The sequence below is a fragment of the Mauremys reevesii genome, linkage group 2 (assembly GCF_016161935.1).
Source record: "Mauremys reevesii isolate NIE-2019 linkage group 2, ASM1616193v1, whole genome shotgun sequence".
Lineage (NCBI taxonomy): Eukaryota > Metazoa > Chordata > Testudines > Geoemydidae > Mauremys > Mauremys reevesii.
The window spans coordinates 115,562,981-115,586,342 of record NC_052624.1 but is presented as its reverse complement, the minus strand read 5'-3'; the positions used below and the strand labels follow the sequence as shown (position 1 = coordinate 115,586,342).

The 23,362-nt window shown below is 42.5% G+C and overlaps 2 protein-coding genes across 5 annotated transcripts in view; one reads left to right on the top strand and one right to left on the bottom strand.

The window, feature by feature from the left end:
• INVS (inversin) overlaps nucleotides 1-21,331 on the bottom strand; it is a 241,438-nt gene extending 220,107 nt beyond the window's left edge. The window contains exons 1-3 of one of the 4 annotated variants that reach the window (XM_039525060.1): nucleotides 21,074-21,143; nucleotides 11,305-11,482; nucleotides 7,639-7,774 (exon numbers count right to left, since the gene is read on the bottom strand). In XM_039525060.1, coding sequence (XP_039380994.1) covers nucleotides 7,639-7,744 — 106 coding nt within the window. In that variant the 5' untranslated portion in view covers nucleotides 7,745-7,774; nucleotides 11,305-11,482; nucleotides 21,074-21,143. The other 3 variants (XM_039525061.1, XM_039525062.1, XM_039525067.1) reach the window with 3 other exon arrangements.
• Nucleotides 21,309-23,362, top strand: part of ERP44 (endoplasmic reticulum protein 44) — a 120,446-nt gene continuing 118,392 nt past the window's right edge. Inside the window, exon 1 of the mRNA XM_039525076.1 lies at nucleotides 21,309-21,541. Within this exon, the coding sequence (XP_039381010.1) occupies nucleotides 21,485-21,541 (57 nt within the window). The 5' untranslated portion in view covers nucleotides 21,309-21,484. The remainder of the gene's footprint in view (nucleotides 21,542-23,362) is intronic.

Here is a 23,362-nt window from a genome sequence, read left to right as displayed (position 1 = left end):
TAACTGCATTGGTATTGGAGGCAGAGTCTTCATGAGATATAGTGTGGTAGCACTGGAAGACAGGCCGGATCCAGAGGAACTGTCAGTACTGGCAAGAAAACCTTTTCAGTATCCCTTGGCAGAGGGGATTTTGGGTTCTTCCAGGATACAAAAATCTTCATAGAAGAGGAATCTGGGCCATACCAGTGAGTTTGGGTACTATTCCTTGGGAGTAACCATGTCAGGTAGTACTGGGGACTGTACTGATGGACAATATGTGCACTTCTTGCCATGACTTGATGAGGACTGTACCGAGGGTGTAGTCTTTGGAGTTGTTGCTTGTTGAAGTGTCCTTGAGTTTAGAAAGCTCCACTTCCAGTACCACTGCAGGTGCTGCTTGGGGTTGCTTGCTCGCAGTATTGGAAGTTCTTTTGGGTACCCAGAGGAGGTACCCATACTGTACAGGGACATAAGGTGATTTTTTCCCCTTGTCTTGTGCACTCTCTCTGGGGAACGGGTCTCTGGTGTGGGTCTATCTCCATCTCTCCTGTCTGGGAGATGGAAGATTCAAATCCCTGCTCCATTGACTATTTATATATAGTTGAACAGCCTCAATAGGAGAGATTGAGCTACACCCACACCAGAATATCCCATAGCCCAGTGATCTAATCTCTGCTCCATATGAGAGACAGGAAGGAACTGAACGGGGTCTCCCACATCCCAGGTGAATGCCCTAATACCTAAGGACAACTGGAGGGCTGAACCCTCAGGAAAACATTTTGTCTGAGGCTATGTCTATATTAGCACTTCTGTTGCTAAAACTTTTGTTGGTCGGGGGTGTGAAAAAAAATCCCACCCCTTGACCGACACAAGTTTCAACAACGGAAGCACCAGTTTGGACAGCACTATGTTGGTGGGAGACACTCTCCTGCCAATATAGCTACCACCGCTCATTGGGGATGGATTAATTATGCCGACAGAAGAGCTCCCTCCCATCAGCATAGAGTGGCTACACAGGAGACTTACAGCAGCGCAGCTGCAACAGTACAGCTGTGCAACTGTAAGGTCTATGGTGTAGACATAGGGGCTTGGAGAGTGGAAAATTCCTAAAGGCAGTCATAGAAACCAAGGTGCTGGTGACCACGTTTAAAACCACAAAGGCTTGGTGGCAGAGACAGACAGAATATTTTGGTCAGGCAAGAGGGGCATACTTTCATAGTGGGGGAGGTACCACCTCATTTTGTAAATGGCACCTAAGTTAAAGGAAAAAATTGTCAAACAATGTGGCAAATTTGTGTCAACATCGCAAATAGTTTGACCAAAACTATTCATCCAAAACACTCTTTCCAGCTCCACTCCTGATCAAACTACTTCTGGCATTAGTCAAGCTAGCCATTCATCAGTTCAGGAAGCTGAAATTAGCAAGGGAAGGTCTCTTCAACTCAGAAGCTAAGTTTAATATAAACAACTTAGATTTTTTTTGTAATGTTGAGTCTGTCTGTAACTTTCCCTAGACACCTAACTATAATCTTGATGCATCAGCCTAGTTACAGTATGATGCCGATGACTACACTCAATGCTCACAAAAAACTCACCCTTGGCCTTGTCTCATCCATCTCTGAAATAAGAGGGCTGATGCACAAAACAATTCTGATTTTGGCTGGACTGGAATGACCACAATAATTGGTTTTTGTGTGGTATGTCAGCCAACAGCATGAAGTACAGATGCACAAAAATAATTTATTACAATAGAGCCTTGCTAATTTACACTAATGACTGAGAAAACTGGTGCAATTTACTGAATTTTGTAAATTAGACTAAGCAGGCAATACAAAAGCAAAAATAATGCACCACAAAAAGTACTTTGATCCTTTAATTTTAGAAGTGTAGTTAGGTATTAAAAATCTCCTATTTTTAAAACTGAATAAATATTCTACAGGATTTTTTTGCAAAATGAAATTAAGTCAAAACAACAACACCTCACTGCAACACTTTGCTATTAAAGGGTAATTTTTAGCCCTGGCCTATACTTGTGTACATGCAATTCTTCATGTGTGCAAATACAGGCCTCAAACGCCTGGGTGAGAATATTGCCCTGAATCGTTCTTGCAAAGTGCAGAGAAACTCATGTTTTGTGTGCATTTTATTTATTTAGATGTAAATAATTATAAAGACACCAACAAAAGAGTTCTGGGTGCCTTAACACTTAATTTTATAGCATTCTACATCTAACAGCATGAAAAGAGGTTATTGGCAAGGTTTTATTAAAAATTATTTTTAAATGTTAGGGTTAGTGCTAATCAAAGGCTTTTTGGTTGTTTTTTTTAAATTAAGCCCTAGTTATACATGTAGCTGCTCTTTGATAAAGAAAATAACCTAGAATCTAATAGTTACCATCAACATTAGTTACATACACTACACGGTTTTAAAAAAGTAATGAATTCTAATTGTTTTAGGTGATACATTTACCAATTTTAGGGAAGCCAGCAGATCATATATATGTTCTTTAATGTGTAATAGTAAAGTAAATTAGAATGCCATCTTATTTTCTTTATGGTTTCTAAGCTTACAATGTTTGTTCATTGCTGCTCAGGGTGATAAGTTGTAGTGTTCGGTAGCAGTATTAGAAAGCAATAAGCAGAAATGGGTATTGTCACTTGTTCACCTAATTATTTTATATGGTCATTAATCTGGGACTTCATTCAGGATGTAATAGTTATGCTAATGATAAACAATGGAAACAAAAACTGATGGTGCAGTTCTTCCTTGGCTCTTAAAAGCTTTTACGTTCTCACTTCACAGTTTTACACGAATTTCATCACAAACTGGGTATAGTTTGTAAAACAATGTTGGCAACTTCCACTTTGCTACCTTGGATGTTTACTTTACAACTGTCTTTTTCTTTACATTGGTACTTAAATATCTAGACTATGTGCTGTACAGGATACAGAAGAGATGGTCCCACGCTCCAAGGATTTTACAGTTTGGATTATGATCACGTAACACTGGACAACATGAAATAGTAGTCAACGAATCATACAATACAAAAGAGCTACAATCTTTTCTTTAGATGCATGTACTATACCATAAACCTGCGAGTCTGTCACAGAAGTCATGGATTCCATGACTTTCCGTGACCTCCGTGACTTTTGGAGCCACTGGTGCTGGCTTAGGGGCTGCCTAAGCTGGGCAGCCCCTGGGCCAGCAACAGCAGTTTGGGTGTGTAGGAGGGGGGCGCTTACCTCAGGGTGGGGGGCTCCCCAGCTCCCACGGCCCTGCAGCTCCTAGCGGCAAAGGAGCTGAGGGGGAGGCTTTACGCCTCAGGCTGCTCGCACCCACAGGCCGCAGTTCCCAGCCAATGTTAACTGCGACAGCTGGTGCTTGTGGTGGGAGCAGCACACCGAGCCCCATAACCCCTTCACCACCTAGGAGCTGCAGGGACGCAGAGTCGGGTAGGGAGCTCTGCCAGCAACCCCCCTGCCCCCAGCATCAGCAGGGGTCCCAGCCACACACTGCGACCTGACCCCTCCCTCTCCCCCAGGAATAGCCGGGGTCCCAGGCCACGCCGCCCAGCACCCCCCAAAGCGGGGTCTCCTGGGCCCCTTCCACCAGCATCCGTGGTGCTCCTGGACTGCCCCTCTTCCACTCTCCCCGACCCCCAGCACCCACCCAAGTTTCAGTCACAGGTATTTTTACTAAAAGTCATGAATAGGTCACAGGCCATGAATTTATGTTTACTGCCCATGACCTGTCCGTGACTTTTACTAAAAACACCCGTGACTAAAACATAGCCTTAACTATACATTATTTAGTTATACTTAAGACTACCTTTTAGTTATGGGCATTTTTAGTAAAAGTAGGGATAGGTCATGGACAGTAAACAAAAATTCACAGCCCATGACCTATCCATGACTTGTACTATATTCCTGACTAAATCTTGGGAGTGCTGCGGGTGCTCGTGGGGGGCACTCTGGGTGATGACCTGGGGGGACGCCGCAGGTGCTGGGGTGGCCCAGGATCACTGCAAGTGCTTGGGTGGGGGTGGGAGGTTGGCGGGGCTGCCAGGCTCCCTATGTAGCTTCTCAGAAGTAGTGACATGTCCCTTCCTTAGCTCCGTGTGCTGTCAGCTTCACAGCTCCCATTGGCCAGGAACCATGGCCAATTGGAGCTGCAGGGGCGACGCCTCCGGGCAGAGGCAGCGCACAGAGCTCGGAGCTGAGGCAGGGACATGTTACCACTTGCAGGGAGCGCCCCCCCCAAGATAATCGCTGCCCAGAGCCCTCACCTCTTCCTGCACCCCAGTCCTGAGTCCCCCACCCAAACGCCTCCTGCTGCTGGCTGGGGAAATGGGTAGTGGCCCAAGACTGTCCCAGCAGTGGCCAGTGCGACTAGCCCATGGGCTGCCTAAGCTGCTCGGGCAGACCCAGAGCCAGCTGCACTGGCCGCTGTAGAAGTCACAGGGGGCACAGAAAGTCCATGACAAACTTGCAGCCTTAGTTATAGTGGCATGTATATTTCCCACAATAAGATAAGCAGGGAAGGGGTTAAATATCCATTGATCTGAGGGATTGCTGTTCTTGCAGAAAAATTGCTCACCCTGAGACTCCTGGAACCAGACTTCTTCACATGAACTCATTAGAACAGGGGGACCAAACAGAAACATGCAGAGGACTAAAAAGGATCCCTAATAGAAAGAGGAAGTTCTCTTTTACGCAGCCTGCCATATTGCTGTTGTGAGAAGTTGTGCAAAACTGGCTAGTTAGTGGAATGTTGTCAAAAGATCTTGAACAGTCTTAGAACATTAAGGCAAGTACTGTCTTGCCTTGTAATGCTACCAAGTGCACTGGCATGGTCACACAAGCATACTACAAACTGCCCAATTTCTTCAGGCATCTACCAATAGTTTCAGCAGTTCCTGATGAAAAGCCAAGAAATACTGTTGTGATGTCAAGCCAGGCATTACAGTTTTGCCAGGAAGTGGTTGGGTTTTCTTCCCCTCTCCCAACAAATGCAGAGTCTGTCATATCCTGTTAATGCAAGAGGAAAGTAGGAGAACTTTTACCTTCTCTTTGCCAAATATTGCAGCAACTTCGAAAGCTGAAAACAACCTGTAGTTTTCCTGCCTATCCATAAGGAATCCAGAGCAACATTATCTGGGTCATACACAACAGTCCTTGAAAGAACTACTATTTCTTTGTTTACAACTCTGATCAATATTTTCTGCTGTTTGTGACAAACTGCATCAGCAACATACAGCAAATACGCATATCATGTTTCTTCAAATGAACACAGTACAAGGCTATTTTACTGCTGCTTTGTGGAGATGAGAAAAGCATAGTTTCACCAACACTGGTGCATAATTCTTTGCTGCCAACTTTTAATGATAATTGCCCGGTCATTTGACAAGTTCAGTCTTGTTTTGGCTAACCCATAGAAACCTTTTCCAGTTTACTTGCAGAGAACTTGATGAAAGCAGAAACGTATGAACACTAGTGTATCTATGGTTTTGAATGGGAGCAAACGTGTGGCAGAAAAACTTCTATAGTGTACTTCGAGCTCTTATTCTCCCAAGTCAGAAAATCCAAAATCCACACAGCCCCATCAAGGATCTTCACTTCAAACAGCAGATAGTGCTGATGGTGGTTCCTTCAAACTTTTTCTATGCTAGAAAGTTAAACCATTTATAAATATGTTTTTTAGTGATCTGTATGTAGCCTGTAAATAGGATCCGAGCTCTGTGCTAGTTTAATTCATTCATTGTTTTCCTTTCTCTTTGCTCTCATCCTTAGGTCATTGTAGTTAGTTAAAAGGGCATGATTTGCTTATTTGGCTCTGGAGAGAGAACAATTTAGGTGACAACATAAACCAGATAAAACTATTAAATATCACTTTCTAACTCAATTTACTACTGCCTCCAGCAAGACTTAATCATGCTTTCTGAAACTGTATAACATCTTTGCCCGACTAGCACTTGAACAACTTTGAATACTGGTTCAGGGGGAACCATTTCTGAAAACCATTTGTTTAAAACAGTTTAATTTCCCACTGTAGACAGAGTTTCATTGTTCAGATCATTTAAGATCTTTGTACATTTACACACTTGCCCTGGTTAAGATAGTGAAACTGCCCGATTCTCATGCTTGTTAATGGATGGGACAGACCTCAAACATAAGCATTGTCTGAAGGCAATAAAATGAGTTTTGAAGATTGCTCATTTTTCAAATTGTAGCATGAATAGATGTAGCCAGCCAGTAAATTTTATATTTTCAACAAAAATTGAGTGATTTCTTTATATCTCCAACTAAACTGTTAGTCTAACAAGTATTACTAATAATGTAAAGGTGTATTGCACATTTGATAGTTAACAACAAAAATACTAACTAAATTCTTTGGTCTTTCCAAGGTACTTATCCTCAGAGGCCCAAGAGCTTTATTCTCAGAAGTACTGAGCAAATGGAACTCCCACAGTCTCAGCAGGTGTTGCAATTACTCTGCACCTCTGAGAATTGAGCCCTAAGACCACAACAACAATTACATTTCAAAATTTAAATGAATCCATTTTCAAAGTTATTTAAAAAGTAACAAACTGCAAACTGTATGCTGTTGGTCAGAGAGGGAGTGTGGACACAAATCAGATATTAGGAATGGCAATATACAAAACCTGTAGGAGAACACTTCAGTCTCCCTGGACACACAATAGCAGATCTAAAGGTAGCCATCCTGCAGCAAAAAAACTTCGGGACCAGACTTCAAAGAGAAACAGCTGAGCTTCAATTCATCTGCAAATTTGACACCATCAGCTCAGGATTAAACAAAGACTGTGAATGGCTTGCCAACTACAAAAGCAGTTTCTCCTCTCTTGGTTTTCACACCTCAACTGCTAGAAGAGGGCCTCATCCTCCCTGATTGAACTAACCTCATTATCTCTAGCCTGGTTCTTGCTTACATATTATATACCTGCCCCTGGAAATTTCCACTACATGCATCCGACAAAGTGGGTATTCACCCACGAAAGCTCATGCTCCAAAACATCTGTTAGTCTATAAGGCGCAACAGGATTCTTTGCTGCTTTTACAGATCCAGATTAACACGGCTACCCCTCTGATACTGTGAAATCTTAGTTCCATTCAACTCAATGAGACCAGAATTTTGCCTTGTGTCTTCAACTGTTTGGAAATAACCTAGAACACTACCAAAATTTAAGTAACAAATAGGGTTTTGGTTTATTTTTCTGAAATTCTGTGTAGTAATAAAACATTGCTTCTCCACACATTCAGGTGACTCAAGCAATTGGAGAGAACTTTACCAAACTTTCCAGAAATTTAGTCACCTTTGTTGAGTATAACCACATGAAATTTCACCCAAAGGGGAATTTGGTCAAAATGTTAAATTTCCCAAAACAGGTGTTTTAAACCAATGTGCCTCCTTGGTCAGATCACAGTTATTTAATCACTATGATACATTTTCTATTTAATATTATTTAATTATATCAGAGACAATAGATAATAAAAATAGGACTGCATATTTTTACAGGTATTACTAAGAGCATACTTCCACTTAGGATCAGAACAAGGACAATAATACTGGAAGTTAAATACTGGAGTGAAAAGCTGCCAATTTTAGACACCTGAGACATGCATCTATAAAGAGTACACTTACCTGCTATTAGCTTCTGGAGGGCACCCTTATCTCCATTAATAGCAGCAGCATGAACTTGAGAGGCTAATGAGGAACCATTGAACAGCCAGTTCTCTGAAACATTCATACTCTTCCCAGGTATTGTCACAGGCTGGATCTGCACCAACAACATTTTTAGTAAAAAATATATATTTTTGTATAAATCAAAATGTAATGCAATTTTAATCATGTAATATGAAGGCGACTAATATAATGTTAAAGTGGTTAGATTGTGCTGTAAAAACAAAAAGTGTTCCGCTTTATGTGTTAACAAAAAGCTGTAACTTAGGCTCAACTAGACAAGCCATACATTAGAGATGTCTGTAATAGTCTTGTTGCCTGAAAAATAAACCAAACACCAATTGAGACTCTTAGCTGAACTCTCCAAATAGCATACAATATGTATTCATCTACAGTTGAACAGAATGCATTTAAGAATTTTATTTTACCTGCTTGATTCACTAACAGAAGCCTGGCACCAACCATCCTTTTCCAATACTTAACATTTGTCACAAATAGTAAACATAACCATATTAGTCCAAGTTAAAATTATCTCTTGGGATTTAGTAATATAGATCCATTTACCAAAGGACCTCAGTGTTCTACAAAGATGGTAATATCCCCATTTTACAGGTCAGGAATCTCAGGTATAGAAAAAAGTTGTCACTTGCCAAAATGTCACACACAGTCAGTAACATAATTGGAAATTTAACCTAGATTCCCAGATCCATGCAATAATCAGTATAGTGCACTGCCTCCATACTACATAAGGGTAGTAGGATTCAGGATATTTTAAAATTAAAATAGAAAGTACCCCAACCATCTGCATATTACTCAATTGTCCTTATACAAGAAACAATATTCTCAAGCTCTCCCAAGAAAATTAATTCTTAAAATTGTGTTCTCAATTCATGTATGACAATATTAAAGAATCTAGTGAATATACTCTAAATTATGGCTATATTTCATACTTTATGAGTATTTGGTCTAATGGATATTGTCATGGGGTCATTTTATCACAGTTTCTTATTACTAGGGAAAAAGGACAACTTCTGTCCACACTCCACACTAGGGTTCCAATCAGTCTCTATGCCAAGGCAGTAGTCTAGGGTTGGTCCTCCATATTTCCCTGTCCTCCTAAGATTGGCCTTCACATTCCCCATTCCCTAGAGAAGACCCCAGAATACAGCTAATTTTTCAAGAATTTTAAACAGCCGCAATTCCTGGAACCTTTAAAAGAGAAATCCAAATCCTTCAGAGGGCTGAATTAAAAAAGTAAACTGTCTCCAAATCTCCTCCTACTCCGAAAGGTAAACAAAACAGGGTCTTGCTCCAGGAGGGGAACAACATAATTTTTCAGTCCGTTCCTGTTGCAGAAAAGCAACAAGCAAAGGCTTTGCCAATTCTTGTAATTTTAATCACAAATTTCATGATACTTTTGTGTTTTTTGTTATGATATGAATATGGCATAACTAAGCTATGCTTTATGCAAAATGGGTCATGTGAGGTATCATTGGAAAGGTTACGATTTATTGAGTGTGTTTCACCAATTTGTATGCATGTATCATTTCTGTATCTGGAGTTAGGAACACTGCCTATGTAACAATTACAACTGTGTGGGTATGTGCTTGGGAAACACCCACCAGACAGTAAGCCATCAGTCAATCAGCCATTAGGACACGACAATGAGTCTTTGAAGCTGCAGATCCCCCATCTTCCCAGGAGTTCCTTCCTGTGGACCTTGCAAATAGACTCATAGACTTTAAGGTCAGAAGGGACCATTATGATCATCTAGTCTGACCTCCTGCACAATGCAGGCCACAGAATCTCACCCACCCGCTCCTGTAACAAACCCCTAACCTATGTCTGAGTTATTGAAGTCCTCAAATTGTGGTTTGAAGACCTCAAGCTGCAGAGAATCCTCCAGCAAGTGACCCTTGCCCCATGCTACAGAGAAAGACGAAAAACCTCCAGGGCCTCTGCCAATCTGCCCTGGAGGAAAATTCCTTCCCGACTCCAAATATGGCCATCAGTTAATTCCTGAGCACATGGTCAAGACTCACCAGCCAGCACCCAGGAAAGAATTCTCTGTAGTAACTCAGATCCCACCCCATCTAACACCCCATCACAGACCACTGGGCATACTTACCTGCTGATAATCAAAGATCAATTGCCAAATTAATTGCCAAAATAAACCTTGTCTCAGTTTCCCTAACACTGCAAGGTCATGTGGTGATATTTTGTACCAGGTGACACTACCTTGGGACACTGCTGGTACTTTTTCCACAGGAAAAAAAGGCTTCCCACCTCAAGTAATTTCTATTTAAGGGTGGGAAGCAAGGCAATCTGAGCGTTCCAGTTGCCTCCCCACCCGAGAAGGAAGACTGTGGAAAGCTCCTAAAGAAACCAAGGAACGAAGCTAAGGGAAGGCCAGGGCTGAGTCCAGCTGACAACAGGAGTCTAGCCTGTAAAGAGACATAACTGGAACTCTGAGCTGCAGAAACTCTACAACATTTAGAGTGAGAAATTACTGTGTGTAACCTGTATCTTTAGTGTATTAAGTTTAGTTTGCATGTTTTATTTTATTTGCTGAGTAATCTGCTTTGCTCTGTTTGCGATCCCTTATAATCACTTAAAACGTATCATTTGTAGTTAAACATATTTCTTGGTCATTTCAAAACCCAGTCTGTGCAATTCATTTTTGAGGGGGCGGGGGGAGGACAAAAAGCTGTGTATCACTCTCTCTCTACATTGAGGGAAAGTGCAAATTTTTATAAGTTTGCACTGAGCAGATCTTTCTATACAGCACAAGACAATATTAATTTTGGGTTTATACCTCAAAGGAGGTGTGCACATGAGTGCTGGGCAATCCCCAAGCTGATTCCTCCCACACAGAGCTGATCTCAGCATATATATTTAATTTCATGATTTCTAAGCTAATATCACAATCTTGGGGGGCCTGACTCATGATTTTTGAATGCTTGGAGTTGGCAATACTGAAGCAGTCTTTAAATTCTATTTTGCAGTCTTTTAAACAATACACAGAGGAGGCCCTTCCCTGTGTAGCAACTTGGCTATTGATCCATGCCCAGCAATGGTTTTCCTCTATGTAATAACTGCTCCCCAGCTGATTCTAAGGTCTGTCACTTAACCCTTGCCTCTACTCCAGCCCCATGGCTTTCTTCATCAGCTACATTCCTGACTTCCTACAAATTACATCCAGTAACATATATTTAGGCAAAAATGTAATACAAACTAAGATGATCTGCAGCTATTGCTGTTGAGTTTTTGCCTGACAAAGAAACTGAGACTTGGAAATTATATACCAGTCTAGGGAAAAAGTAAATAAACAAAACCTGAATAATACGGAGAGAAGAGATTACTGTATCCTTTAAAAACAATGGTGTTAAGTATCAGGGGGTAGCTGTGTTAGTCTGTATCCACAAAAACAACAAGAAGTCCGGTGGCACCTTAAAGACTAACAGATTTATTTGGGCATAAGCTTTCGTGGGTAAAAAACCACACTTCTTCAGATGCTTATGCCCAAATAAATCTGTTAGTCTTTAAGGTACCACCGGACTCGTTGTTTTTTAAAAACAATGCAAATGCAACATCTGACTTAGAGCGGGATATATAGTCTACTTGGACCTTGCACGCTGGATAGGACTGCTGAAAATGTTGTTCTTGTTTTCTGATTTATTAAAGTTGATCACATTCATATTTGATAATGGATGTTACTCAGAGGGCGACTGACTTCCTTCTTTGAGTTAGCGGAGAACTAACTGCCCTTTGATACATTTTCCCTTGTGAGTTTCTCTTCTTGCTCCTGTGAAAAAAAAGAGTTCCAGTATCTCTTTTCCAACAATGCCCCAAAAGGCCACAAAGATAAAAGGCCTAACACAGTTACATCTTCCTTTCACTGGGGAAGGGGAAAGACCTATGAAATCCACTAAGGACCTTGCTATGCCAATCTAATAAATTGGGAGCTGCTCATATACCATAGTGATGGCTTTTGTACACAGCTGTAAGACACACACAGATTATATTAGTTAATGCATAATAAATCATCCGGGGGGGGGGAGGGGAAGAGAGAAATAGTGTCTCCTAAATTTCTACAACTGTCTCCCACAAAATTCTTCTTCCATGAAGGAACTTGATAGCACACTGGCACCAGCACTCTCCTCCTCCCCTTGCTCTGCATAGCCAGCAGGAGGGTCCCAGGAGCATCAGGGGCTCCAAGACAGCAGGCAGGAGCAATGTGAAGCAGCAGGGGGAGGGACACCTGAATACACACTGCCAGCTGGATGTGAACAGCTCTGCTAATCGGCTGTGTGGCACTTCAATCACTCCTTGGCGGCCGCTCCAGCGCGCAGCTAACAGGGAACACAGCTTGCCAGCAAGGCCTTGTCTACGCTACAGTTTTGTCAGCAAAAGGCACCTTTTTTCAACAAAACAGTAGAGGTGTACACACTACAATGTGACTTTTGCTGACAAAACTGTCCTGTTTTGGTGACAAAACCACCTCAATGAGACACATAGCACTTTTTGCAGCAAAGTTTTAGCAACAAAGTGTCAGTGTTGACACCACTTGGTTTTGTCACCGTAAATGGCCTCCAGGAGGTGTCCCACAATGCCCATCCTGACCACTCTGGTCAGCAGTTCAGTCTCTCCTGGCCTGCAGCCAGGTAAACAATCCGCTCCTCCCACTTTAAAGGCCTGGGAATTTTTAAAATTCCACTTCCTGTTTGTGTGGCGTGGTGAGTTCACATCACATCTTCCCAGCTGACTACGGAAGCTCCATGTGGTAAGCATTCTCCAGCTTGGACTAATGCGGAGCTGTTGGATATGCTCAGTATATGGGGAAAGGAGGCTGTCAAGTCCCAGCTGCACTCCAGCCATAGTAATTTCTATACCTATGGGCAGATTTCTCGTGACTTGTGTAAAAAGGGCTAGGATTGGGACATGGTGCAGTGCAGAGAGAAGATAAAAGAGCTGAAGCAAGCATACCAGAAAGAAAGGGAGGCAAACTGTCACTCCGGTGCTGAACCAGAGTCCAGCTGCTTCTATAAGGAGTGGACGCTATCCTCAGTGGTGACCACACCTCCACCACCAAGAGTCCTGTGGATACTTCAGTGGTGCTGGAGGCAGTGGAAAGTGGAGCTAGCCCAGAGGACAAGGTCATGGACAAAGAAGTGGAGTTAGAGGATGATATGGGGGTCCACAGTGGAGTCTCTAGGTGGGGTGGCAAGTCAAGAACTCTTCTCCACTCTGGAGGTGTCTATCCAGTCCCTGCCGTCCCTCTCCAGAGAGCAAGAAGCAGGAGGGGAGACCCCAGTAAGTGATTTTTTTTTTAGTTCATGCTGCTCAATGAAAATGGATGCAGACACAGGAGTCCTGCCTCTAATATGGCTCCTATTGAGGCTAAAAATGGTTTAGCTCACCCAGTGGTAGTACAGGCAAAAATTTCTTTATAAAATTCTCTAGCAAAAAATATACATTTAAAAAGAAATACAAGGAACTGGCGCATGTGAGCAAGCAACTTATGCTAAGAATTATGCAGAGGGAGTGATACAAGTGTAAGTAGCAACTGAATAAGCTCTCCTCAACATCTAGTGATGAACTGGGGGAAAAAGACTTCAGAAGCAGGCATTATTTGCATGGACATACCTACTATCTAGATGTTCATTTTACAGTTCACTGGCTGTGGCATGAGGAACGTCAGGAGCTGGGAGTCCTGGTGCCACGGATCAAGAATACAGAATGTACAGCCATCACTCGGAGAGCTAGAACTATGCTGGAGGACCCTGAAGGATGCCATCTGTGGACAGTACATGGAAAACCTAAGACGGAAGCCAGACCACTGCAAGGCCTTCAAGGTGAGGTGCAAGTGGGATGCCAGCAAGCACTTCCTACCCGGGGGCAGTTTCACCCGATTTGCCTACTGGGAGACACCACCTATGTCTTGTGTAGCTGCAAGCCCTATTCCAGAGCCTGGCAGCTGTGCCACAATGCCATCCAAGATCACCTAGTCAAAGCCATCCTGCTAACTGTAGAGAACATTGCAGTGAACTCCGATATCCCAGGAATGGACAGTCAACTGCAACTGGACATTGTCATCACTAAAAAGGAACAGAAGATCCTCATGGTGGACACCACAGTTCCATTTCAGAACAGGACCCCGGCCACCCCGACACTCGAGCTCAAAAAGGTGGAGAAATACGTCCCTCTGGCCAATGCCTTCAGAACTAGGAGTTACGAGGTTCAAACACACACACTGATTATCGGAGTCCTGGGTGCATGGGATCCTAGTAACAAGCAAGTGTTGCGGGAATGTGGAATCAGTCAGCGCTATGCTCAGCTGATGTGACAACTCATGGTATCTGACACCATCAGGTAATCAAGGGACATCTATTTAGAACACATCACCAGACATTGGCAATATCAGGAGAGATGAGCTGGAGTGCCACTGAGAAGCAAAGTCAGGAAAGTAACTGAAACACTGCTCTAATGGATTGCATTTATTATGAGACAACCTATCCTAAATTCTCAATTACAGAAGGACAATATACACTCCCTGCTATATTTGCTTTCCACGAGCTACTCTTAGTACAACTTTTTACGAAGGGGGGGAGGGATCGCTCAGTGGTTTGAGCATTGGCCTGCTAAACCCAGGGTTGTGAGTTCAATCCTTGAGGAGGCCACTTAGGGATCTGGGGCAAAAATCAGTACTTGGTCCTGCTACTGAAGGCAGAGGGCTGGACTTGATGACCTTTCAAGGTCCCTTCCAGTTCTAGGAGATAATAATTATTGTAGATATACCTATTATGAGTGATGTACATGAATATTTGGATGCCAATATCTAAATTGTGTCATTAACAAGGTGGATAAAAACCAATGATTTCTTTAAAAAAAAAAAGATTTTTTTGATAAAATGCTTTTTGAGGAAAAAAACCTATCTAAAGATAGTTTTAATTAAGATACATTATAGCTCATGGAATAAGGATTATAAATTCTAATTCTATAGTATGAGACAATCTATTTATGTCATGTTTAAGAAAATATTTGTAAATGAATTCCAATAGTTCATGGATTAAGAACCCAATCTTATGGGCTTCCAGAGGCTTCTGTATCGATTATTTAGGTTAATCTTTCTATCTACTCAATGGGACTCTGCGCTCAGTCTAGAAGATACCATCAGAGATGCTTAGTTTTGCAGTTCTCAAACTATGGATTTGTGTCTCCAGAGGTAACATGCTTGTTATCAGCAAAAATGTTTTTAAATAATGTACAGCATTGAGAAATAACAGCCCTCAACCCTATTGTCCCTCTGCAAATTTGTGTACAGAGTCAATCCCTTACGTCTCTCTGAAAGTGCAAAGTTTCAAAAAGTTCAATGAATAGAAGATTGTTGGGGGTGGAATAGATCTGGACAAGAAGAAGTCTGGAGATAAATGTGAGGAGGGAGGGACAAGCAGTAGAAACAAAAGTGAAACTGTTTGAGCAGCATATTCAAGAAGTCTTGAGGTCTTTCTGAGTGAAGCCTTCATTGATTTGGGATCTATCATACCATTCTCTCACTAGAAAGGAAAACCTATAATAGCAGCAGGCTGTAAAAGAGACCCAGTTTGGGAATAAGAACCATTCAAGAAATATATGTTTGCTGATGATGTTTTAAAGAAAGTCACACCAGTGAACTGGTGGAAGTCACTTAAGCACTTGGATTCAGAGACTTGAAGTGATAATTTCATTTTTAACAGCAGTAGCTTCTTCTGTTGGTGTAGAAAGAATATTTTCCTCCTTTGGACTAATTCATTCCAAATTGAGAAATCGTTTGGGACCTGAAAAAGCAGGAAAGCTTGTTTTTCTTTTCCAGATTATGAACAAACAGGAAAATGAAGGTGAAAACAATGGAGTTAGCTGCAGAAGCAAATCTTTTAAGTTTCTCGTGTTGACCTGGCTGACATAGTCAATTTAATTTTTTTTTTAAATATTTCATGTAACTATTTTAGTTAACAATTTTAACAAAAACAAACCTGATTTTAAAAAAACTTGAATGTTTAATTAAATTAAAACATTCATATTCTTGTTTTGTTAAAATATTAAATATTTTCTTTTGAAGAAAAAAATCCAGAATACATAGCGTTGTTGTTTTAGTTAAATAAAACAATTTAAATGTATGTTTGGTGATGTTCTCCTCCTAATACAGCATAAGAAAATCCTCCAAATATTAATGATTAACCTGTTGAACTGGAGATAGTTCGCCTCCCAATGACTTCATAAATATCTGCTTCAATTACCTTTGGTAAATTAAATAACCTAACAATCATTCATTTTCTGATATAGCTGAAAAACTAATCTGAAAAGTTTTCAAAACAGATCACTTTTCAAATGTATAGTGTGTACCTTCTAAAAATGAAACATACATCTATCTCTGAGTTGTGAAGAATATGTATTAAGGTTATAACAACCAAAAAGAATGCACTTTTATGAAGAAATCCATGATTAAATTAAGTCTTTGTCACTAGTGATTTAAATCAAATCCACCCTGAATTAAATTTATTAACCTAAATTTGGTATATTGCAGATTATGTACTATATGGACTTTATGACTTTTAAACCAAACTTTGTACTTTTGGATAATTTAAGAATTATACTCAGATGTATAGATACCAGGGCTATAGATTAATCACAGTTAACTCACGCGATTAACCCAAAAAATTAATCATGATTAATCACAGTTTTAATCGCACTGTTAACAATAGAATACCAAATGAAAGTTATTAAATATTTTGGATGTTTTTCTAGATTTTCAAATATATTGATTTCAATTACAACATAGAATACAAGGTGTACAGTGCTCACTTTATATTATTGTTTTTTATTACAAATATTTGCGCTGTAAAAATGATAAACAAAAGAAACAGTATTTTTCAATTCACCTCATACAAGTACTGTAGTGCAATCTCTTTATCGTGAAAGTGCAACTTACAAATGCAGGTTTTTTTTTGGTTACATAACTGCATTCAAAAACAAAACAGTGTAAAACTTTAGAGCCTACAAGTACACTTAGTCCTACTTCTTATTTTGCCAATTGCTAAGACAAACAAGTTTGTTTACACTGACAGGAGATACTGTTGCATGCTTCTTATTTACAATGTCACTGAAAGTGAGAACAGGCATTCACATGGCACTTCTGTAGCCGGCATTGCAAGGTATTTACGTGCCAGATATGCTAAACATTCAGATTTCCCTTCATGCTTCGGCCACCATTCCAGAAGACATGCTTTCATGGTGATGATACTCGTTAAAAAAATAATGCATCAATTAAATTTGTGACTGTACTCCTTGTAGGGAGGACTGTATGTCTCCTGCTCTGTTTTACCCACATTCTGCATATATTTCATGTTATAGCAGTCTCGGATGATGACCCAGCACATGTTGTTTGGTTTAAGAACACTTTCACTCCAGATCTGACAAAACGCAAAGAAGGTACCGATGTCAGATTTCTAAAAATAGCTACAGCACTTGACCCAAGGTTTAAGAATCTGAACTGCTGTCTAAAATCCGAGAGGGATGAGGTGTGGAGCATGCTTTTAAAAGTCTTAAAAGAGCAACACTCTGATGCGGAAACTACAGAACCCAAACCACCAAAAAAGAAAATCAACCTTCTGCAGGTGGCATTTGTCTCAGATAATGAAAATAAACATGCGTCAGTCTGCACTGCTTTGGATTGTTATCGAGCAGAACCCGTCATCAGCATGGACACATGCTCTCTGGAATGGTGGTTGAAGCATAAAGGGACATATGAATCTTTAGTCCATCTGGCACATAAATATCTTGTGATGCCGGCTACAACAGTGCCATGCGAACACCTGTTCTCACTTTCAGGTGACATTCTGAACAAGAAGTGTTCTCCTGCATTTATCTCCTGCAAATGTAAAGAAAGTTGTTTGTCTGAGTGATTGGCTGAACAAGATATAGGATTGAGTGGACTTGTTGGCTCTACAGTTTTGCATTGTTTTGTTTTTGAGTGCATTTTTTTTTGTACATAAATCTCCATTTGTAAGTTCAACTTTCACAATAAAGAGATTGCACTCCAGTACTTGTATTAGGTGAACTGAAAAATACTATTTCTTTTGTTTTTTACAGTGCAAATATTTGTAATAAAAATAAATATAAAGTGAGCACTGTACACTTTGTATTCTGTTATAATTAAAATCAATGTATTTGAAAATGTAGAAAACATCGAAAATATTTAAATAAATGGTATTCTATTATTATTTAATAGTGCGATTAATCACATTTTTTTTAATCGCTTGACAGCCCTAATAGACACTCTTTCCTTAACCTGTGTATTAGATAATTTGAACATTAAATGCAGGGATAATTAAATGTTGCTATCCTTAGTGTATGAGTAAAGGGCAGCAGAACTGTACTTAACATGCCCTGACTGAGAGGGTCAATCCCTAAACTGAACCTCACTTGCCAAACAGGCAGTAAGGATGCCAAATCCCAGTAAAAATAAGAGGAGGTAGGAATAGAGACAGGTGTTTCTACTTGATGGTCTGGACTCTGCCTAATAGTTACAGACACCACTTGATTCTCCCTTATCTGGTGTTGAAGGACAGAACTGACTGGACTCAATTGAGAATCCATGGTTCTGTTCAGTGATTACTAGAACTGAAATCACGGAAGATCAGGTCTGAGAGCTATCCCATAAGCCTGGCGCAGGGGTACTGTTGTAGTGAGTAACAATGAAGAGCCAGCAGCACAGAGGTCCCCCACCACCCAGTGAAATCATTAAGAACTGGGCTAAGTGGTGGAACCTGAGACCATGCAATTGCAGAAGTGGCAGTTTGTGGCAAGCAGCGGCGATAGCAGCAAGGAAGCATGAGTGTACAGCAGCAGAGACAGCAGCAGCAAGCAAGTTGCAGAGATGGTGGCAGCAGTAGAAGCATTGCTTGATGCCCGCCCCTCCTTTTCAGGGACGGGAGCTGAACCCATGCAAACACACCTCCAAACTCTGGGTCTTCACTGACCAAATTGAATTAACTGTGAGGGGGTGCAATAGAGGGAAAGGAGACGGTAGGAAACTGAGACAAAGGACACTGCCCAACATACTGTGCGGTGGGTGTTGGCTTATGGCTACCTGCTTTTGAATTGTGGCTGTGGCAGTTTCACAAATTAAGTTTACTCAAGATGTGCTTGTAAAGGTACTGATCCAGAATCCCAGAGAAGCCCTGCAACATGTAACCCTTTTATCAGATGGAGTTGGCAGCAACAAAGGCCATGTTCAATAAGTAGGGGATCCTTTTAACAATACAGAACAGAACCAGCTTGAGCCCTGACCCAATAATCTTAGAAAACTAACCACCACCCCCAGGCACTCCAAGAGGCAATACTTCCCCACTTGAAAGCACTAAGTCTGTGTATAACAAACAAAAACTTTTATTAGAAGGGGACTCAGTGTTAATTAACCCACTGCAGCCCACTCACAGTTGGTTGACCTTGGGCAGCGAATATCCAGATTTCAGAGGTGGGCTCAAATGGGTTCACCTCCCACTCTGAAAGGTGGGGTAGGCATCAAGCAATGCCCCTACTGCTGCTACCGCCTTTGCAACTGGCTCACAAGACAAACTACAGGCTCTTTTTCTGAAAGACGACATTTTGGAACTATTTTTAATACAAATGAACCATAGGTGTTTCCAATCATCTAGTTATTACATAATTAACATCTCTGTGAATTAGGTTATTTCACTGAAAACTTTTATTAATGAATACACTTCCTACTTGTTTTAAATGTCCTTAAAACTTGAATTAGGAACAGTAATTTACCTTATGAATTTTGAGAACCCAGGATGCTGGCAACATTACATTTTAATTATGACAACAAAAATATGGGTAATTACTTGGACATCAAGAGGACTTAAATTATGGGAGATTTCATCTTAAATTATGATGATTCTTGCTCACATACACAAGGTTAAAGTGACATCACTTTCCTCTGTTGGCAAGATACCAACTTGTTCAATTTTAAGACAATAATAAACCAGTTGTACCAAATTTTGATTGATATATGCTTTGCATGTATAACAGCATAGTTCGTTGAAAGATATAAAAGCCTTCTAAAATATGAATGAAGTAGATATTACACTAATTTTATATCTAGAGAAACTGAGAAAGATGTTAGGGTTGAATGTGTCAGACTGAGCATCTGAAGTTAAGCATATAAATTCAAATTTAAGCCAAATATGATTTGAATAGAGGTTTCAGTGTCTAAATTTGGATACCCATGTCTGTAAAATTTGGGCAAAGTAACTTGCCCTCGGTCAAACATGTAGTCTGTGGTAGAGTCAGGAACAGACTCCAGATCCCTTAACTCCAAACTTATGCCTCACTCACAGGGTAATGAGCACCATAGCACACTTAACTGAAGTTGATCTGCAAATGAGTTTTTAAAATGGGTTTGTGGCCTGTTTTGCTTCTTTATACTTATTTTTACATTAGAAATACAAAGAATAGTTTGAATTAGAACTGCTCAAAGGGTTTTAAATGTTCCATTCAATTTTATTTAACCATTTTGTTATTCTCTGAGCTCCCTCCAGTTTCTTGATAACTGAACATATTTTGGAACCCAGCTACTACAGTATTTGACACCCAAGAATGCTTGTAGTAAGTAAATACCTTAATTACATATCACTGAACAAGGAATTACTTTCCTGGCTATGGCCTGAACTAATGAAAATTTGGTTTAAGCTGGCATTAGCAAAGTGTGGTATTTAATTTTTTTTAAACTGAAGCACACAGTTGCTATGGCAACAGACAATAGAATTAATAAACAGCCACACCATTTTTAATTAGAAAATCCCTAGCTGAGTTTAAAAACCAGAACAAAATACTGACAAACTGAACTGTCCTGAACATTCCCCGGGCAGTCACTAAGGTTGCCAATTTGGGTTGGATGTTTTCCGGGAGATTTCATCACATGACAGAATCTTTAATTAAAGATTAATCTTGAATTCCTGGAGACTCCAGGCCAATCCTGGAGGATTGGCAACCTATCTGTCACTGGTGACCCTGAGCAGCGGGACAACACTGGTAGCCGGGTACCACGGTGATGGGAGAGCCGGACACTGAGTGGGAGCCCGGGGAGTGGCGGGGTCCGAGAGGCGCGGAGGCGGGGGTCTATGGGGTGGGAGCCGCGGGGATGCCAGGGGCCCAGCTCGCGGGACATTTTAGAAACAAAAATCTCTTCAGAGACAGCGGAGATTTTCGGCTTCACCCACGAGCCACTCGGTGGGGGCCGGGGCGCCCCGCGCTGCCGCCCCGCTCCCACAGCCACCCGGGGCCGAGCCCTCCGCGGGCGCCGCCGGGCAGGGCTGAGAGGCACCGCGCACGGGGCCGCCCCGCTACTCACCTGGGCCGCCACCGCGGGGCCCCTCCCGGCGCCGCAGGGAGGGGAGGGGAGGAGCGGGTGCCTGGCGGGGTCGCCCCCAGTGCATTGTGGGAATCGCCCCACTCCGCTGGGCTGTGCGCGCGCGCGGGAGGTGTGCGCCGGGGGGGGGGGGGAACTACCTTTCCCAGAAGGCAGCGGCTTGCGACGGCCCCTCCTCCGCGAGGTGCATGGCGGGAAATGGTGTTCCGCGCGCCTCTGCGGGCAGGACTGCAATTCCCGGCGTGCCCCGCTGCCCCCCGGAAGTGTGTGGCTGGGGCGGGAGCTCTCAGTGGAACTTGTCCGGGGTGTTTCCTGGAGACGGAGGAAGTGAGGAGCCGGAGCTGCCGCCGCTGCGAGTGGGAGCCGCATCACCCCCGCCCCTAGTGTTCTACCATGAGACCCGCCATCTTCCTGCCCCCGCCTGACCCCGGCTGCGTCCTCCTGCTCTTGGTGAGTGACCGGCCCAGCCGCCCCCCCTGCCCGGCGCTGCGCCTCCCGCCGCCCCCTGTGAGCCGGGCGCTGCCCCGCTCTCACCGGCCTGCGCGGCGGCGGCGGCTGCCGCAGGGGGCACTGGCTCCTCGTCCGTGTCCCGGGATGGGCTGGCGGGGGTGGGAGCCGCGGCGGGGATGGGGTGGGACGGAGCTGGGGGCGGGGGGGGGGGGCGGCAGGTGTCCCGGCTAGTGTGGGGCTAGTTTCCCATAGTGACCCCTGGGATTCCCGCCGCGCTTCCTCGTGTAGTTTCAGGCACATCTTGCCCTGTCTGCGCGCGGGGGGTGTCAGTGGGCGGGGGCACCAGCTGGCAGATGCGGGGTCGCTCTATTGGGGCCGATACTCTGGGTGGCGCCCTCCCTCCTGGGGGCGAGCTGTGGTGCTGCTCTCGCCCCTTGACACCCTCCCGCCCATGGAAGCTGCCTCCCCGAGCCCGCTCCGGGCCGTGTGTGCGCGGTGGGGGGGGACTGGCTTGCAGCGCCGCCGCATGTGCTGCCCGGAGGGGGGCTAGCGGCGGCTCGGGAGCAGCTCCCCGGTTGGCGGACTCCTCTGTTGTGGCTCAGCCTGATAGGCTGCGAACCCGGAACGAGTCGGTCACGCCGGCTGTAGGGCGGGGCAGAGGCTTGGGCGGGGAGCGTACCCCGGGCAGTGGGGTCCTCTCCATCGAGTAGCATCGCTTACCGGCGCCTGTCCCCGCTTCACAAATACCAGAGCGAGTCCCAGCAGATCTCAAAAGCGCGGGGGGGAGGGTGAACATTTCCCTGATCTGAGTAAAAAAGAAACGAATCTAATGTGGAGCTTGAGTTTCTTCATTTGTAATAATCCTAGATCTTAGTGACAATAGAAAAGAGAGCTCTGAAAAATGTCTTTGTGTTGACAGTTTCCCTTCAGATTCTCATTGTCAGGTGTTTTTTAAATTATACATTTATTAGAATCCTTGTTGCTGTGTTAAAACAGCAGATTTTCTAGTGGAGCAAGTGTATACTTCTAGCATTTCATTCAAATTGACAGTGAAAGTGTTTTGCTTTCTGTTTCTCATGAGCATATGTGGAGTCTTAATGTTTGCAACCCACTTTTGAAAACGCGCTGAGTACAAAAGCCTGTATTTATAAATAGCAACAAGGCTTCTGTAACTAATGTTGAAAAACATAATTGAATGATCTCATACTGTCAATTCAGTTTTTGAAGTACTGTATCTGTCTTTGGGTATGCTATTGCAACAGGTTTTTTTAAATTAATACCTCGTTAATACATGATTAAATTATCTTCTTGTGTAAATATTTGCACACTCTGCTTTTATGAACTTGAAATGGTCACTGATATGGACGTTTTGTACTACAAGGTTTTTAGTCATCCTTTTCTAGATAGCTCAACTTATTTGTTAACTTGTTTACATTCTGCTTCCAGAGTGGGCCATGTTCTGTTGGCTTTATTGCCTAAGTAATTCATTTAGATACATGGGACTTGTGTAAGATTAATAGGATTTGGGCCAAGGGTACTAATTTGTTTAACTGCTTTATTTTAAACTTTTAGTTAAGAGGAGCCTGGTTAGAAAAAGGAATAATTGAAGCATAGGGGTATGGTAAAAGAGCAAACCTATGGAAAGGGAGGAAAAAATGACAAGGGGGAAAAAAGGGTATGACAGGTGAATGGGAAATACAAATAGTCATACAGCTTTAACGTTAATAAAATGTTTAATGTATTAATGTATTGTGAGAGTACAAATGGGCATAAATTAATATATTTACATAAATTTACAAATTAGTTGGATCCTGTTGATTC